Source organism: Chelon labrosus (genome assembly GCF_963514085.1).
Source record: "Chelon labrosus genome assembly, chromosome: 3".
In the NCBI taxonomy this organism is placed as follows: Eukaryota; Metazoa; Chordata; class Actinopteri; order Mugiliformes; family Mugilidae; genus Chelon; species Chelon labrosus.
Window position 1 is genome coordinate 13,829,489 of NC_140339.1, and position 13,756 is coordinate 13,843,244.

Consider the following 13,756-nt stretch of genomic DNA (forward strand, 5'->3'; position numbering starts at 1 on the left):
AAATGCAATTACATTCCATAGATAGATATCTAGATAGATATTCCAGAAATAATGTGTAAATAGCTTTTTATTACAGTTGCTTTTGCTTAGTTCATTACTGCACATTTGGGTGGTTAACTATATTTACATTAAGTCCATGTTTTTAAGCAGATTGAAATAAATAGAGTGTAAAGTACAATGTTTGTCTCTTAACTTTAGTAAAAGCTTAAAATGGAAATACTCGAGTAAAATACTAGCACATCAGGTTCATAGTTTACTAGAGTGGATGAGTAAATGTACTTATAGTCCACTCCTTATGAATGAGCTAACAAGGCAATAGTCATTTCTGTCTGGAAGCTTGTTAGTTTGACCACCAGGTGGCGCCATCACTCTACTGTCACAGCGTCCAACGAGCTCTCCCTCTCTCTCTCCCTCTCTCTCTCCCTCTGTACGTCAATAAGCTCCAATCTCTCCATCAGCACCAACCACAACATCAACATCAAAGCCGAGCCGATCTCCCCGCCCCGAGACCACCTCAACCAATCCGGGTACATGACCCATCCTCACGCCCCTCCCCATCCACACTCCTCCACCTCCTCATCCATACAAGCAGAGATGGGGAGGTCCCCTGCAGACAGCGTCAGCTCTTCCTGCAGCTCCCACGAGGCCGGGAGCGACCGGGAGGAGCATCAGAGGCGGCAGGACTTCCACTCGCTCCATGCGAGCCGGTCGGAGGGCAGGGAGAGTCCGACGATGAAGCGGATGAGAATGGACAGCTGGGTGACATAGATCCCGGCGTCACACGACGACATGGCAGCAGGGGAAACGCAGGAAGGACACTGTTATGCAAATTACATGTGGATTTTATTGATGTGTTCTGTTTAATTACCTTTGTTTTTGTTTGGTTTTTTTGGTCAGATTTTAAAGAGGAGTTGAGTTACATTAGTCTGAACACTTTGTATCTGAGAAACATGTCACACTGTCAGAAAATCTTGAGTTGTAGTTTATAAAAATCACACAAAAATCATCCCAGACTGATAATGTGGGTCCAACTTCAGTAACAGTCGGTTGTTTTCTCACCCAGCGGGGCGCAGCACTGAACACGCAAGAATGAAAAACCATGACGGCCAAGCCTTATGAGTTCATGATTAGGATAGTGAAGCACAGAAGTGCTGCTGCGCGCCTCCCGCTGGGTGCCAACCATTTCATTTCTGATCTTCTCAGGGTTTGAAACATTCATTGAGTCCAACATGAAAGCAATACCCCCTCCACACCATCATCATCATCATCTCTTCTAACACTTATTTATATCAGCCAAAGCAGTATACTGTTTTTATGTTGTTGGGTGTGTTTTTATATTGTGCACAGAATAATTCAGATTTAAAACTGAAAGCCATGGACACTTGTTCTGTATGTACTACCGAAATATGTTTTTCTTGTTTTGTATATAGTATCTTTAATATATATCACTTTTGGTGTAACTGTATAGGATTGTCAATGTGTTTTTTTTTCTGCCTGGGTGAATTATGATGCCTCCACCAGAGGATATATATTTGTGGATGATTGCCATACACGCCAGCCGCTGTCCTTTCTGTTCTCATCCAGAGACAGTCGGATGAATCTGTTTTGTGACCAAGCTGCACTCTTGAAAACTGCTCTCTGCTGTTAATGAACTAAACAAAGGCTAAATCTAGCTGAACTGATAAGGGGCGGGAGGTGAGAATGCGACGAGATTAAACGGGACGATGGCAGAAAAACACCAACCTAAAACACAGGCTTGAGAACATGTGCTCACGAGTGTGAAGCACATACTCACGTTATGTGTTAAAGATAGCAGCACTCAATGTCTCTATATTTCCAGGATGTCTAAACTAAACTTGCAAAGAGGATGGAGTCAGGGCAGTAATTCAGCTGAATTGTTACTCTCCGTTTTAATGTATTGTCTATAAAAGTTGTACATATGAAACCAATTCCAAAATCTCAACCCTCCATAGACGCACATGGTTGGATTAAATATTGATTTACTCACTGAATGAATCTGGGAGCTGGTGGATAAGCTGAAGTTGTATGCACTGTGTTGCTGAGACCCCCAGAGATTTGAATTTACCGAACAGCAAACGATTAAAGCTGAGAACATGTGGGTAAGTACAAAGTCGCACATGCGGTGAGGAGTGCAAAAGCTGCAAAAGAGTAACCACAGTCTTTCCACTGAATGATGGCGCATGGGAAACAAATCAGCCACGAGTGATCAAAGTGAAGGACTGAAACAAAAAGAGATCAGTGAAAGTTTCAAGACACATGCCTGGTGTAGCTTTTTATACGTGAATGAAAGTCATTTTGAGTTCATAAACTATGAAGTCTAACAGCAATGCTGAGATTCAGTGATACAAGTTATGAGAGAGGCAATCTGGTGCATCTGTTACCAGATCCAAAGGCATCAGGTATCGGATGTACCAGATTGATAAATGTAAAACCTGATTTTACGATGGTGAGAGAAGTTATAGTCGCAAGAAAAAAGTAGAGAATAAAAATCTGTTGAGAGGCTCGTCAAAGCCTGATGGCATCACTATGCTCTGTTTTCAGAGTTGTTCAGATCATTAGATTATAATACCCTGCTACAAAAAGACAGGGACTGTGTTCACTGAGGATGAATATTATCGGTATGCCTTGCCACCTTACACCCCGTGTGGAACAAGAATGATCCCACCAAGATATGTGAATGAAATGGAGGAAGTTGAAAATTCAGAACAGCAGCATGTGTGATGTGAGACCTGTGGTGTGGTATCACTGTATAAAATTACAACTGAAGCTAGAAGAAAAAAAAAGCACTGTTGGTAGAATAAATCAGATCACTGGTCACAATAATCATATCACAACTTTTAGAGAGCAGCAGGAGCAGCAGAATTAAGCTAGTTGAGATGCAGAGAAATCCAAACTGGCCGAGGCCTCGGTGAGTCAGGGTCGCTGTGGCTGGTGGTGGAGAAAGTGAGGGTCGCTGGATTGAACGTGCCAAGGTTAAATGGGAATGATAAAGAGGAAACAGCTGTTTGAAGAAAGGATTAGGTTTTTGTGTGTTACAATGAGTCATTTTTAGATGCATGGTGGGCAAGTCAGCAACAGTAATTGACTTGTGCATGTCTTTACACGAACACATCTAAATTAAAGTAAGATAAGTTTTCAGTGGCTTGATGTAGCTTCCTTTCAGGCGAATGCGCACCACAATGCTGCAGCTGTGGTCGAATGAAGTCAAATGACTCAGGGCACGATTTTAATGTGCTCTCAGACCTAGAAACCCTTTGTGACAAGCCAACAATAACATTGTCAGTGTGAAGTTAGCCGCATTAGACAGCCCACCGGAAAAACGCGGATTTTTGTTTAAAGAATAAAACATTTTAAATAATCGAACAGAGCAATTTGCAATTTTTAAACACTGTGTGTAACTAATATATTGTTACGGTTGTTTTATTCTTTTTAAAATATATACTTCTGAGAGATTTGGGGTGCTGGAAGCACCTGGAAAACACATAGCGTAGAAATGTAGCGCAACCTAAACATGTATGTAAAATGCAGTTAGTATGAATTTTTGACCGGCGCTAAAATGTTTTGAAATTATCTATTTGTTATCTTTTATCCATTTCAGTCTTTTCTCGTCTGGGTCTTCAGCGCGCGCGCCCTCACCGGAAAACCTTTTATTGTGAAAACCTCCCATTTGCGGCTTTGTTGCGTGTCATTGACACTTAGTTGGTGGTAGAAGTAGAGAGGAGGAAGTCTGACGGAGACACAGAGCACCATCGATGTTCGGACTTGTTGCTGTTCGTGTTTCTAACCACAATGTTTTGCAGCAATGAGGTGAATGAGAAACACGCGTCGAAAGGTCACAGCAGCGGAAAACGGTGAATGTTAGTTTGTTTCTGTCGTTTCTAGGCGAGAAGCGGAAAGTTACCTGTGAGGGTCGTCGAGGTGGGGCTGTCCAGGTGAGTCATATCGTCCTGCCCGGAAACGTTTCCCTAGGCACACAGGTGTGAAGCCCCGTGTGGACTCTCCTGGTTACACAAGTGGGAATAAAACATTTTCGCGGTGTTGAGGGAGGTTAAGGTAGGACACCGCTCAAACGTTTAATATTTTTGACATGTTTTCTCTTAATTACAACCTTAGTGTTACTCAATTTTAAAAAGTTTTCTTTCCTGCTAGCAACTCGTCAGTTAGGCTTTGATATCAAACACGTTTTTCAAATCACAATATAGTGTCCTCTAGGGAGAGCCTGCAGGACACAGTGAGGAGTAGCCTCTCGTGGATTTTACAGGATAGGTGTGTCTTCATTAGATGCTACATGGCAAAAAGTGCAACGTCCGTGAACACGGTTAATGTAGTGAGATGTAGTACGGTTTATTAGGAAGTGCTATTGATAAAATAAAACGTGATCCACTTAAGTGGAGTGTCTCTGCAAGGCAACCTACTGGGGCTGTAGGAAATCCAGCTTTGACGAGGCAGACACTCACTCATAGGGTCATGTTTATATTGACAGCCATCTAATCTTTTAACCATTATAATTTAAAAAGTCTGAAACCTACAAATTATACTTTGTTGAAACTATATTTCTTGAATGTTCGTTTTTCGGTGAGTCTTGCCACATGTCGGAGTGTGAGAACCACAAACTGTGAAATAGATTCAGGAAACCGTTTCTTGTTCTGACAAGACAGAGCTGTGATGCAGTTACTCAACACTACCCACCGGCTGAAGGGAAGAACAAGATAAAAGGCTGTAAAAGACTTCAGTCGCTGTGTTCAGTGTGAGAACAGTGTGCACAGGAGGTGGATTTTCATTCACAAGTGATATATGAGCCTGGACAAGTGTTTCATGGTCGTATCTGTTGTCAGATGAGGAAATCATTCTCCATCGTTTAGATCTACCTCTAAATTCAGAGCCCCCGGTCTGCAAAAGTGCTTTCGTGTTTAACAACGGATTAACCTAGTATCATTTTTAAAACGCCATCATCCGTTATCTGTGTTCTTTCGGGTTGTTTCAAACAGTGGTGACCTCATTTGGCGGTGAGAGTACTTGGGTTTTTTGTTCTTGCATGTGCCTGCCTGCTTAAAGGCATACAATAACACTGACTGGGGCTTACTTTATGTGGAATCTCCTCAATCAGATGAGCTCAGGCTGAAACATGTTGCATTTTGGACCTTGTTACTGAAGTTGGCACACTGGCATCAGTCACGCTGCAACGGCTCTCTGCACGCAGACTTACAGAAATCAAAAAAGGATTACATGGAAAGGAAACATCTTGGAACAGAGCAGTCATTCATCAGCCATAAGACAGCTGTATTTTTCCAATAAATGTATTTTGTCTCATACGACAGTATATCAGTTTATAGATTTCCTGTTGTGGCCAGGCTGTATTCCAGTGCTCAGCATTAGAAGACGTCTTTCCTTAACATTTTTTAATCCATGTTTACACTTATTAGTGCATGTGTTTTTTTTTATCTGTCTTCAAGTCGTTTAATGTGTTCTGATCAGATGCATGGCACGGTATTAGTCTTGACTTTCTGTGAAGATCCTCAGTCATCCAGGTCACTGTGTATCCAAAACTGAAGAAGCCACTTGGGGCGAGTGGTGAAACATCTGCAAGATGACTTAACAAGTTCAGTTGCTCTTGTTTCAGCTTTGTATTTTGGATAAAATGTTAGATTTTTTAAATTATGCTGTTTTGGTTCTCTTCTCTACTATATGCTTCCTAAGATACTTTTCCATTTTCTGCCAAACGTACTCTTCTCCATGCTGTGTTTCCCTCATTGTATTTTCCATCATCGTTGTGGGCTCACAGTCATGGTTGCTTGCCTGTTGTCTAAACCTGTTTCTCAAGCAATTTCACTTAATGTGTTGCGCAAAAGAGTCTGATAAGGGACCGACAGTGAGGTTAGTGACGTTCTCAGGACAAGGTTGTCTGCAGGGTTGATGGGCGGCCTCAGCATCTCCTTGAACTGCTTTGCGCTGCAGCCTTCATGTGTGCTGGCAGCTGGGACGTACAATAAAAAGGATGGTAAAACCAACGTGTATACAAAAAATTGACAATTTAAGCCTGAACTATTTCTAAACAGCCACTCTCCCAATTGAGACCATGTAACTGAGGCTGGTGGTGATCCTAGTCTGATCATTTTATATGTCCAGTTTAACTTGATTCACTGATAAATAGCCCATTCAAGTCCATGGCCCTCCTGGTTGTTTATGTTTGTGTTGTGTGCTCATGTGAAGGTCCTGCTTGCGAGCAGCAGGCCGTTAAATGTTTTTGCAACTTCATCTAATACAGTTATTTACTTGTTTCATAGTCAAATCTTGGGGACAGTATTCATTGCCACTTCAGGCGGACTATACCGTGGTTGTCTGTGAATGTTGTCAGTCATCTACGTCATGGTATGTTAGTAAAAAGCTGAAACAAGGGCAGCTGGACTTGTAAGGTTTTCTCCAAGACATTTCATCCAAGTAGCTTCTTCACATTTAACCCTTGTGCTACCTTTGGGGTCTCTGGGACCCAAAGTGAATGGACAGACAGAGAGAGATTATGCAAGAGGGTAGCATGAGGGCTAAAAGAGTGGCAGGGAGCTGCGGTTAAATAGCCTGAAACTTACATGACTAAGATCTGTTAAAAACCAGATACTCGCCTGTAATAGGAGGAAACTGATATGGTCCTGTTTGCTTTTCCCTAGTGAATGGTCCTCTAACAACTCATTATCGGCCAGAGGCTCCAGGCTTAAGGTGTGAAACTTCCTGGAAACCGATGTTAAAGCTGCGTTATAAATCAATGCCAGATTAGATCTCAGTCCACCTCACCTGTTTAAAAAAAAAGGGTTTTCCAATTTGACAAAGATGGCTTTCTTTTCCTGCTTTTACAAACAGTCTTGTCTTCTCTGGCTACGAATGTGGACGTTGTTGTCCTCATAGGAGTGTCCTTTGTCCTTCAGGTGTAGGTGGGCAGCTGAATCCAGGCCTAAAGAGCCGGCTCTCCTGCGTTGAGCCATGCATTTGTGAATGGGTTGTTTTGTTCTGTTACTGTGTTTTTTTTTGTTTGGTTTGAAAAACTTTCTGCAGGAAGTGAACAGGAAGGCGGTGTTTACTCAAAGTTTCTCTGTTACTCATATGGGGTGATGGTCTTTCTCCTTTGGACTCACGTGCACATGGTTATTTTGTTCTCCTACTGGCTCTTGAAATGGTTAAAAACTGCGTTGTTAATGTTATTAGGGCAGTTAAGGGTTAATTATTTATGTATATGGTCTTTGTTTAAAGACTACAGAGTAAAGGTCTACAGGTAATAACTTTATATTATGCCAGGATGTTGGGTAGATGTCAGGCGTATGTGAATATACACATAAATATCTTTTAATCAGTTCTTCTTTTTTTTTTATGGTCTTTGTGCGTGTACCACACACTTTGTATTTCCTTTGTCAGGATGTTGCGGTGGCTGACCCTAGACCCTGAGGCAGATTGGCACCCAGGTTTTTTCCTGGTCCCACACTGTACTCCCCCCAGAGGAGTGTAGTCTGGGAGCTGGTTTTTTCCCCTCTTCTCTCCTCTTGTTTTTTCTCCCGTTTCCTGCCCCCAATTTTCCAAGATGGCTCCGCGGAGGGTAGCCACGGTCTATTCTTTTGGACCAAAGCAAATTCCTTGTATGTGTAAACATGCTTGGCCGATAAAGTCTGATTCTGATTCTGATTCTGATTGGCTGCTGGCAGTTTCCTCCAGGGCAGTTTCTCTCTCTCTCTTCTGATAATAATCTCCAAATAATTAGTGAAACGGAATATATTCGACTCCTGTTTAATGTATAGCAAGCATAGAAAAATGTTGATAGTGGTTAGTAGGTAAGTAAAGTTAATGATCTATTTTAAGTTTATTTATCTATCTTATTGTCCACTGGGAGCTGCATAAATGGCATCTTTACGAATTCCACAGAAATGCAGCAACCTTACCTTCTGTTTAGTGTGTTTCTGCCAGTTTGATGAATGAATGCACAGCGTCCTCTCCAACCATTTTTGATCTCCACCACCTCCCGAGGGGATTATTCTCTTCATTATACTCTTCATTTCTTCTGCCACACACTCCACCGTACCAGCTAGTCTGTTTTCAGGTAGTTTACAGTGCGTTTGTGCAGCTTGTTTTTGCTGCTTCTTCAGAAAACGAGGAGGGCTGCTGTTCCTTCGCTTGGCATTTGACTAACTTAGCTGGTGTTTAGAACAGGTCCGGCTACACCATGAACTCCCAAGAGGTAAAAATGCCGCTGTTTGATAAACTAGAACTGACTGCTGTGTCTAAATGCGCACAGGTTCACCTAGGTTTGGTTCTGACAAAGCAATCAAGACAAAGTTCTGGCATGCCCTCACCACTACAGTTTTGTGAGAAAAAAATTTATTTTAGGAAATGATTGAATCAAAAATGGAGCATGAGCAGAGAATCTGATTACTGTTATTAATTGTTGTTCTGTCTGTCATGTACCAGTGTTCTGTGTATGAACCACATCCTCAGTTTGATCAAGCATCTGTGCTATGTGTTGAAAACATTCACGTATATTGGATAAAGAGGTGCTGCCAAATACCTCTGTTGGGTGTGCAGCAGTGAGCATATTGCACACTCTTTCCAAAGATGCATCAGGTTCACTCTCTTGTTGTACACTGCCTGGCCAAAAAAAAGTCTCCACCTGGATTTAACTAAGCAAATAGGTACAAGCCTCCTATTGGATAATTACTGCATGGGTGATTATCTTTCAGCTGCCAGCAAGTTATTTAACTCCAACTGATGCAATGAGTAGCTTCTCATTTCTTAAACAAGCATGTTGAAAGACACATCCTGTGGTCGTGGAAAAGATGTCGGTGTGTTTGAGAAGAGTCAAATCATTGGCATGCATCAAGCAGAGAAAACATCTAAGGAGATTGTAGAAACTACTAAAATTGGGTTAAAAACTGTCCAACACATTATTAAAAACTGGAAGGATAGTGGAGAACCAGCGCATCAGGGTAAGAAGAGAGGCAGATGAAGTGATGCACCCATCATGCCTAGTGCCTACTGTACAAGCCTGTGGAGGCAGTGTTATGTTCTGGGGTTGCTGCAGTTGCTCAGGTCTAGGTTCAGCAACATTATGTGCCCATAGAATCAGCTGACTACCTGAATATACTGAATGACCAAGTTATTCCATAAAAGGATTCTTTCTTCCCTGATGGCACGGGCATATTCCAAGATGACAATGCCAGGATTCATGGGGCTCAAATTATGAAAGAGTGGTTCAGGGAGCATGAGACCTCATTTTCACACATGGATTGGCCACCACAGAGTCCAGACCTTAACCCCATTGAGAATCTTTGGGATGTGCTGGAGAAGGCTTTGCGCAGTGGTCAGACTCTCCCATCATCAATACAAGATCTTGGTGAAAAATGAATGCAACACTGGATGGAAATAAATCTTGGTGCAACACAATATTAGAGTGTGTGACCTTCTTTGCTGGTGGTGGTGGACTTTTTTTTTTCCTTTTATGGCCAGGCATTGTATAATTATAAGGCAGTTGTTATTGGTCTGTGTGCAAATGAACCGCACAGGGGAGCAATTGCAACTGGGCTGAGACCCCCCCCCCACACACACACACACACACACACACACGCACACTATCCGCACTAAGCCTTTGGGTCAAACGCTCCAGGTTTTCTGAACAACGACCCAGATGTTCAATCATCATCATAGTACGCTGGGTGTAGGTATGTCTGATGGCATGTACTTGTTATTTTCCCACAACTGTAAACTGTAAATACAACTATAATTCAATTAGAATTTATACACACTAGATAATTGTGCCAATATCTAAATTTAAACAAAAATTAATTGGTCCTTTTAAAACATCATATTGTTGAGCCAGCATCTAGCAAGAGACTAGCAAAGCTTAAAACAAAAAGGGAAAGAAATAAGAGACTGTATATACTGTATGTACATAAACATATGGAAGAGACAAGTTAATGGTAGAGTACAAAATGTCTTGCACAATGAATTAGATGTTGTTGAAAGTAAACCATTTCCCTGCTCGGGCAGAAATAGATAAATTAAGTTGTAAATATTTTAAATTACATCATTTTGTACAGTAATACAAACTGGCCTCTTGTTTCCCATTCAGCGTACTGCAGTATTAATAATCAGTCAGTAATGTAGAATTACAGGCAAGGTTAAAAGAGTATCTGTATGGCAATACAAATACTCATTTAACCTTTAACACCATAACTTTCAGTGGACGGGACCTGCCTTTGTACTCAAAAACACTTCAGTTCTTTGTGTCATGGATTCTGCAAGGTGTTGGACGAGTTCCCAGTAGAGTCTTTTCATGTTGATGTCATTTCTGCAGTATTGTCAGATGCACATTCATGCGTTAATCATCCTTCTCTTGAAGTAACACACATGACAAAGCATTTGAAGTGATCTGTGCAGTATAAAATCCTCCGTTTTGTTGAACTTTGTGAACTTAAACCTCTTAAACCAGGTGTGAAGCAGGTTTAACTTCAAACTCAGAAAACCTTGAACTGTGCAAGAAAGAGGAGTTTTTCATGTTGGTATCCCTGCTATTAACATGTCTTGGGTGATCTGATCTCCAGTAACCAGCTTGAAGGACACGTGTGAACACACCCAAGACGCTTTGAAATGCGTTTGACATCCCATCACTCAGATCACATTTTAAGGAGGTCTGGGGCGCTTGGGATCTCATTCCTTTAGTTGTGTGAACACACAGTGTGTCCAGGCCACACTGACAGACTGCCCATGTAGCTGCTTTTATGAATGATCACCTGAAAACACTAAAGTACTGTAAAGGATGTCGTTCGTTAGAAGTGCCGTAGGGCCTGTAGTGGCCGTTCTCCGTTGTCCTCTACATGCTGTGTCTCCCACAGCTTCAGTGATCCATTGTCTAATCCTTATATTTGGGTCAGGGTTGAAAATGTTGAATCAAGGCTTCTGTTTTGGATCAGCAACACTGTTGTTATTTATGCTGTGCTCTGCTGCCAATGCCTGACACTGGGCATCACATTTTAAAACACTTGGACTGTCAACAGTAACCGATATCCGCCGTAATCTCTGTGGGTTTTGTCAGCAACAATGACTCTTGACATGTTCCTTGATCTCTCGCCTCCTCCTCTTTAACTACACTTCCCCCTACTAACTGACTGCATGCCAGGTCATTAACACAAAGAAATGGGTGAAGCAGGAGGATCATGGGGACAAGGTTCTTTACAAAATCAGGTTTGGTCAGAGGCACTGGCCAGGTGCCACAATCATTCAAAGAGACGACAGCTTAAAGCATTAATGACACATCACTATGCATTTTCTGCTTTGTGTTCCTTCTCTTTGTTCATTTTGTCATTGCAGTGTTTTACCTGGGAATGAATTACAGATGACTCAGCCAAATCCGTGCACTTGCACACACTGGGGCAAGCTTCAAATACAAGCTATTAAAATATTGTTGTGGCTGTAGTCCTAAAAGGAGATTAGACCCGTTTTTATTAATATGCTCCCCCACACAAACCTCCAAAATACAGTAAATGAGCAGAATAGCGGTAGTGCAGTTTGTTAAAGCCTTCCTCTCTGACCTTCAGTCAAACGTATGGATTGAAATTTATGGGCATCTTCTGGATCTGGATTGTGCCTGTTGTGCTTTATAGCAGAAATTATTGGTAATTTAACATATATATCTATCTCTAAACACGTTTTTCTCCATGTGAAACCTCTCGGAAGATCTAGTGGGACTTCTTCTCATGTGGCCAGATGAAGGAGCAATGAAGTTTTTGACTCTGAATTGCGCATGACGAGGAGTTTACATGCTCTGTACAGACGTGGTGATTTTGATCAGAATTGCACAATATTCATCGTCTGCATTTCTGCATTAACATAATAAAGAGGAACCGTAATTGTTTTTCTTCGGTAACTGTTTTCGAATGAGTTGGCTGTTTTGTACATGCTTTACTGCGAAGTACTACACTGATGTAAAAATATTTGGGCAGCATAATTAATCCACTTATCAGCATTAGCCTCTTATCACATGTCACCGCCTTGAACTGACAGTTAAAAGTTAAAGCATGGTTAACTTAATCAGTTTTAAATACCTGAAAGGGATATATTTTCTTATCATCATCTCAGCTTGTGAAATGTGTGTGTATGTTTGTGTGTGTGTGTGTGTGTGTCTCCGCGCTTGATCCGGTGGTACCTCCCTTCTGGTAGACCGTAAATGCAGATTACTTAGCAGAACTTTGAAGCTGACTTTGTTCTTCAGAAAACCTGTTTGTTTATTTCTGCTAATTTGTTTCTTCTTCTTTTTTCTTCTTCTCCTTTTATGTTTTTTTTTTTTGTTGGCAGTTTTGAAGCTGTAGGGCGTCTTACTGCCCTCTGTAGGGTAAAATAATTTAATTAAAACAAACTTTAAACTTTACACAGCGTCACCGCTGCACTCTCCCTGATTTCCAGAAGTACGCTTAAGGACGAGTTCATAAAAACATAATAGCATAATAACAATACATGCTATAAACTTCATTTTGAGAGCTGCTCACACTGCGTAACATTAAGGGAGTTAAGGGCTTTATGACTGTCTTGGCTCATGCGTCATTTTATTTTGATTGATTGTGGGTTGGGCTGTTTCTTGCGTCTGTGTGTTTGTGTGCGCCGACGATGCTGTGTGCTTATCATGGACCCATGATAAAACTGACTACCGTACGTCCCAAAGTGTCAACTGATATCGCGTTAGATCTGAAAAATAAATTGTAATACAGCCGAATTCAGAAACATGCTGCAAGTATAGAAAAGTTAAGTTAATCAAATCAAACTTGCGTCAGTGTTGGAAAGAGAGTTAACTTTATTATCTCCGCGTTTGTATAGTTGTTTTTACGGTCTATGGCGTGATTCGTGATTTTGAATTGATGAGCAAAACGTTAACGTCTGCAATAATGTTAACACTCACTTGCCAAAACATTAGGTACAGTATTTAAAAATAGCCATCCTCTAAATCCTTTTGAAGCAACAACAACAGAAAGGTGGTAATTCAACTGCATGATCATCCATTAGCCTACTAATTATTAAAACCAGTTGTTTAACTTCGGCTTTATCGAGCTATTGTGCAAATTTTGGACAGTGGCCAGACCCTAGGCTTTTTACAGTCAATGGGCCGGACTGAAAACAACCGCCATGTTGCTACTAGCAGCTTGGATCTAACCAACTTGTCTTTCTATTTCTTGTCTTTCTTCCACACAGCCATAGGACAATGTTCCTGCATTGCATCACTCTGTCTGTCAATATGAACTTGTAACAGTTTCACTTTTCAGTAGACTGGCTTCCTTGTTCTCTTAAAGAGGATTGTTTTGTGTCCTGTTTTGTTGGCTGTTAGCAGGGCTCTGGGAGCGGGAGCTGTGTGGAAGGTGTCTATAGCTGTTTTAATCTTTAATCTCACAGCTACAGGAGTTTTTTTTGTTTGTTTATTTTTTAACTTGAAGTTTGAAAAAATTCCAACTAGCATGCATTTTGGTAAAGCAGAAAAATTATATATTCATTTATTAGCTGCATCATTGCCCTCTAGACCGTTTTCATTGTGGTTCTTTGCAGCATTTCTTTCCTTCTTCCTTCTTTGCCATTTGTTCCTGTTCCAGAAACAATATGAGAACTACAGTTTTTCAGACTGACATTCTCTGTGAGAGCACAATGGAAGTTGCTATTACAGCTCAGAATATTTGTAAAGGTGCCTGGGGTTACACATTGAGCAAAGTCAACAATTGAAATC

At 41.2% G+C, this 13,756-nt stretch overlaps 2 protein-coding genes across 10 annotated transcripts in view; both read left to right on the forward strand.

The window, feature by feature from the left end:
- LOC311485489 (myocyte-specific enhancer factor 2A-like) overlaps positions 1 to 1,465 on the forward strand; it is a 40,104-nt gene extending 38,639 nt beyond the window's left edge. For all 3 annotated transcript variants that reach the window (XM_084540926.1, XM_084540928.1, XM_084540927.1), the window contains one exon: positions 441 to 1,465. In XM_084540926.1, coding sequence (XP_084397052.1) covers positions 441 to 768 — 328 coding nt within the window. In that variant the 3' untranslated portion in view covers positions 769 to 1,465. The remainder of the gene's footprint in view (positions 1 to 440) is intronic.
- Positions 1,466 to 3,532: 2,067 nt separating this feature from the next.
- Positions 3,533 to 13,756, forward strand: part of mctp2b (multiple C2 domains, transmembrane 2b) — a 42,856-nt gene continuing 32,632 nt past the window's right edge. For 4 of the 7 annotated variants that reach the window (XM_084540919.1, XM_084540925.1, XM_084540924.1 and 1 more), the window contains exon 1: positions 3,533 to 3,953. The gene's annotated coding sequence lies outside the window, so the exon portion shown is untranslated. Of the gene's footprint in view, positions 3,954 to 10,877; positions 11,667 to 13,756 lie in introns of those variants that run through there. The other 3 variants (XM_084540921.1, XM_084540923.1, XM_084540922.1) reach the window with 3 other exon arrangements.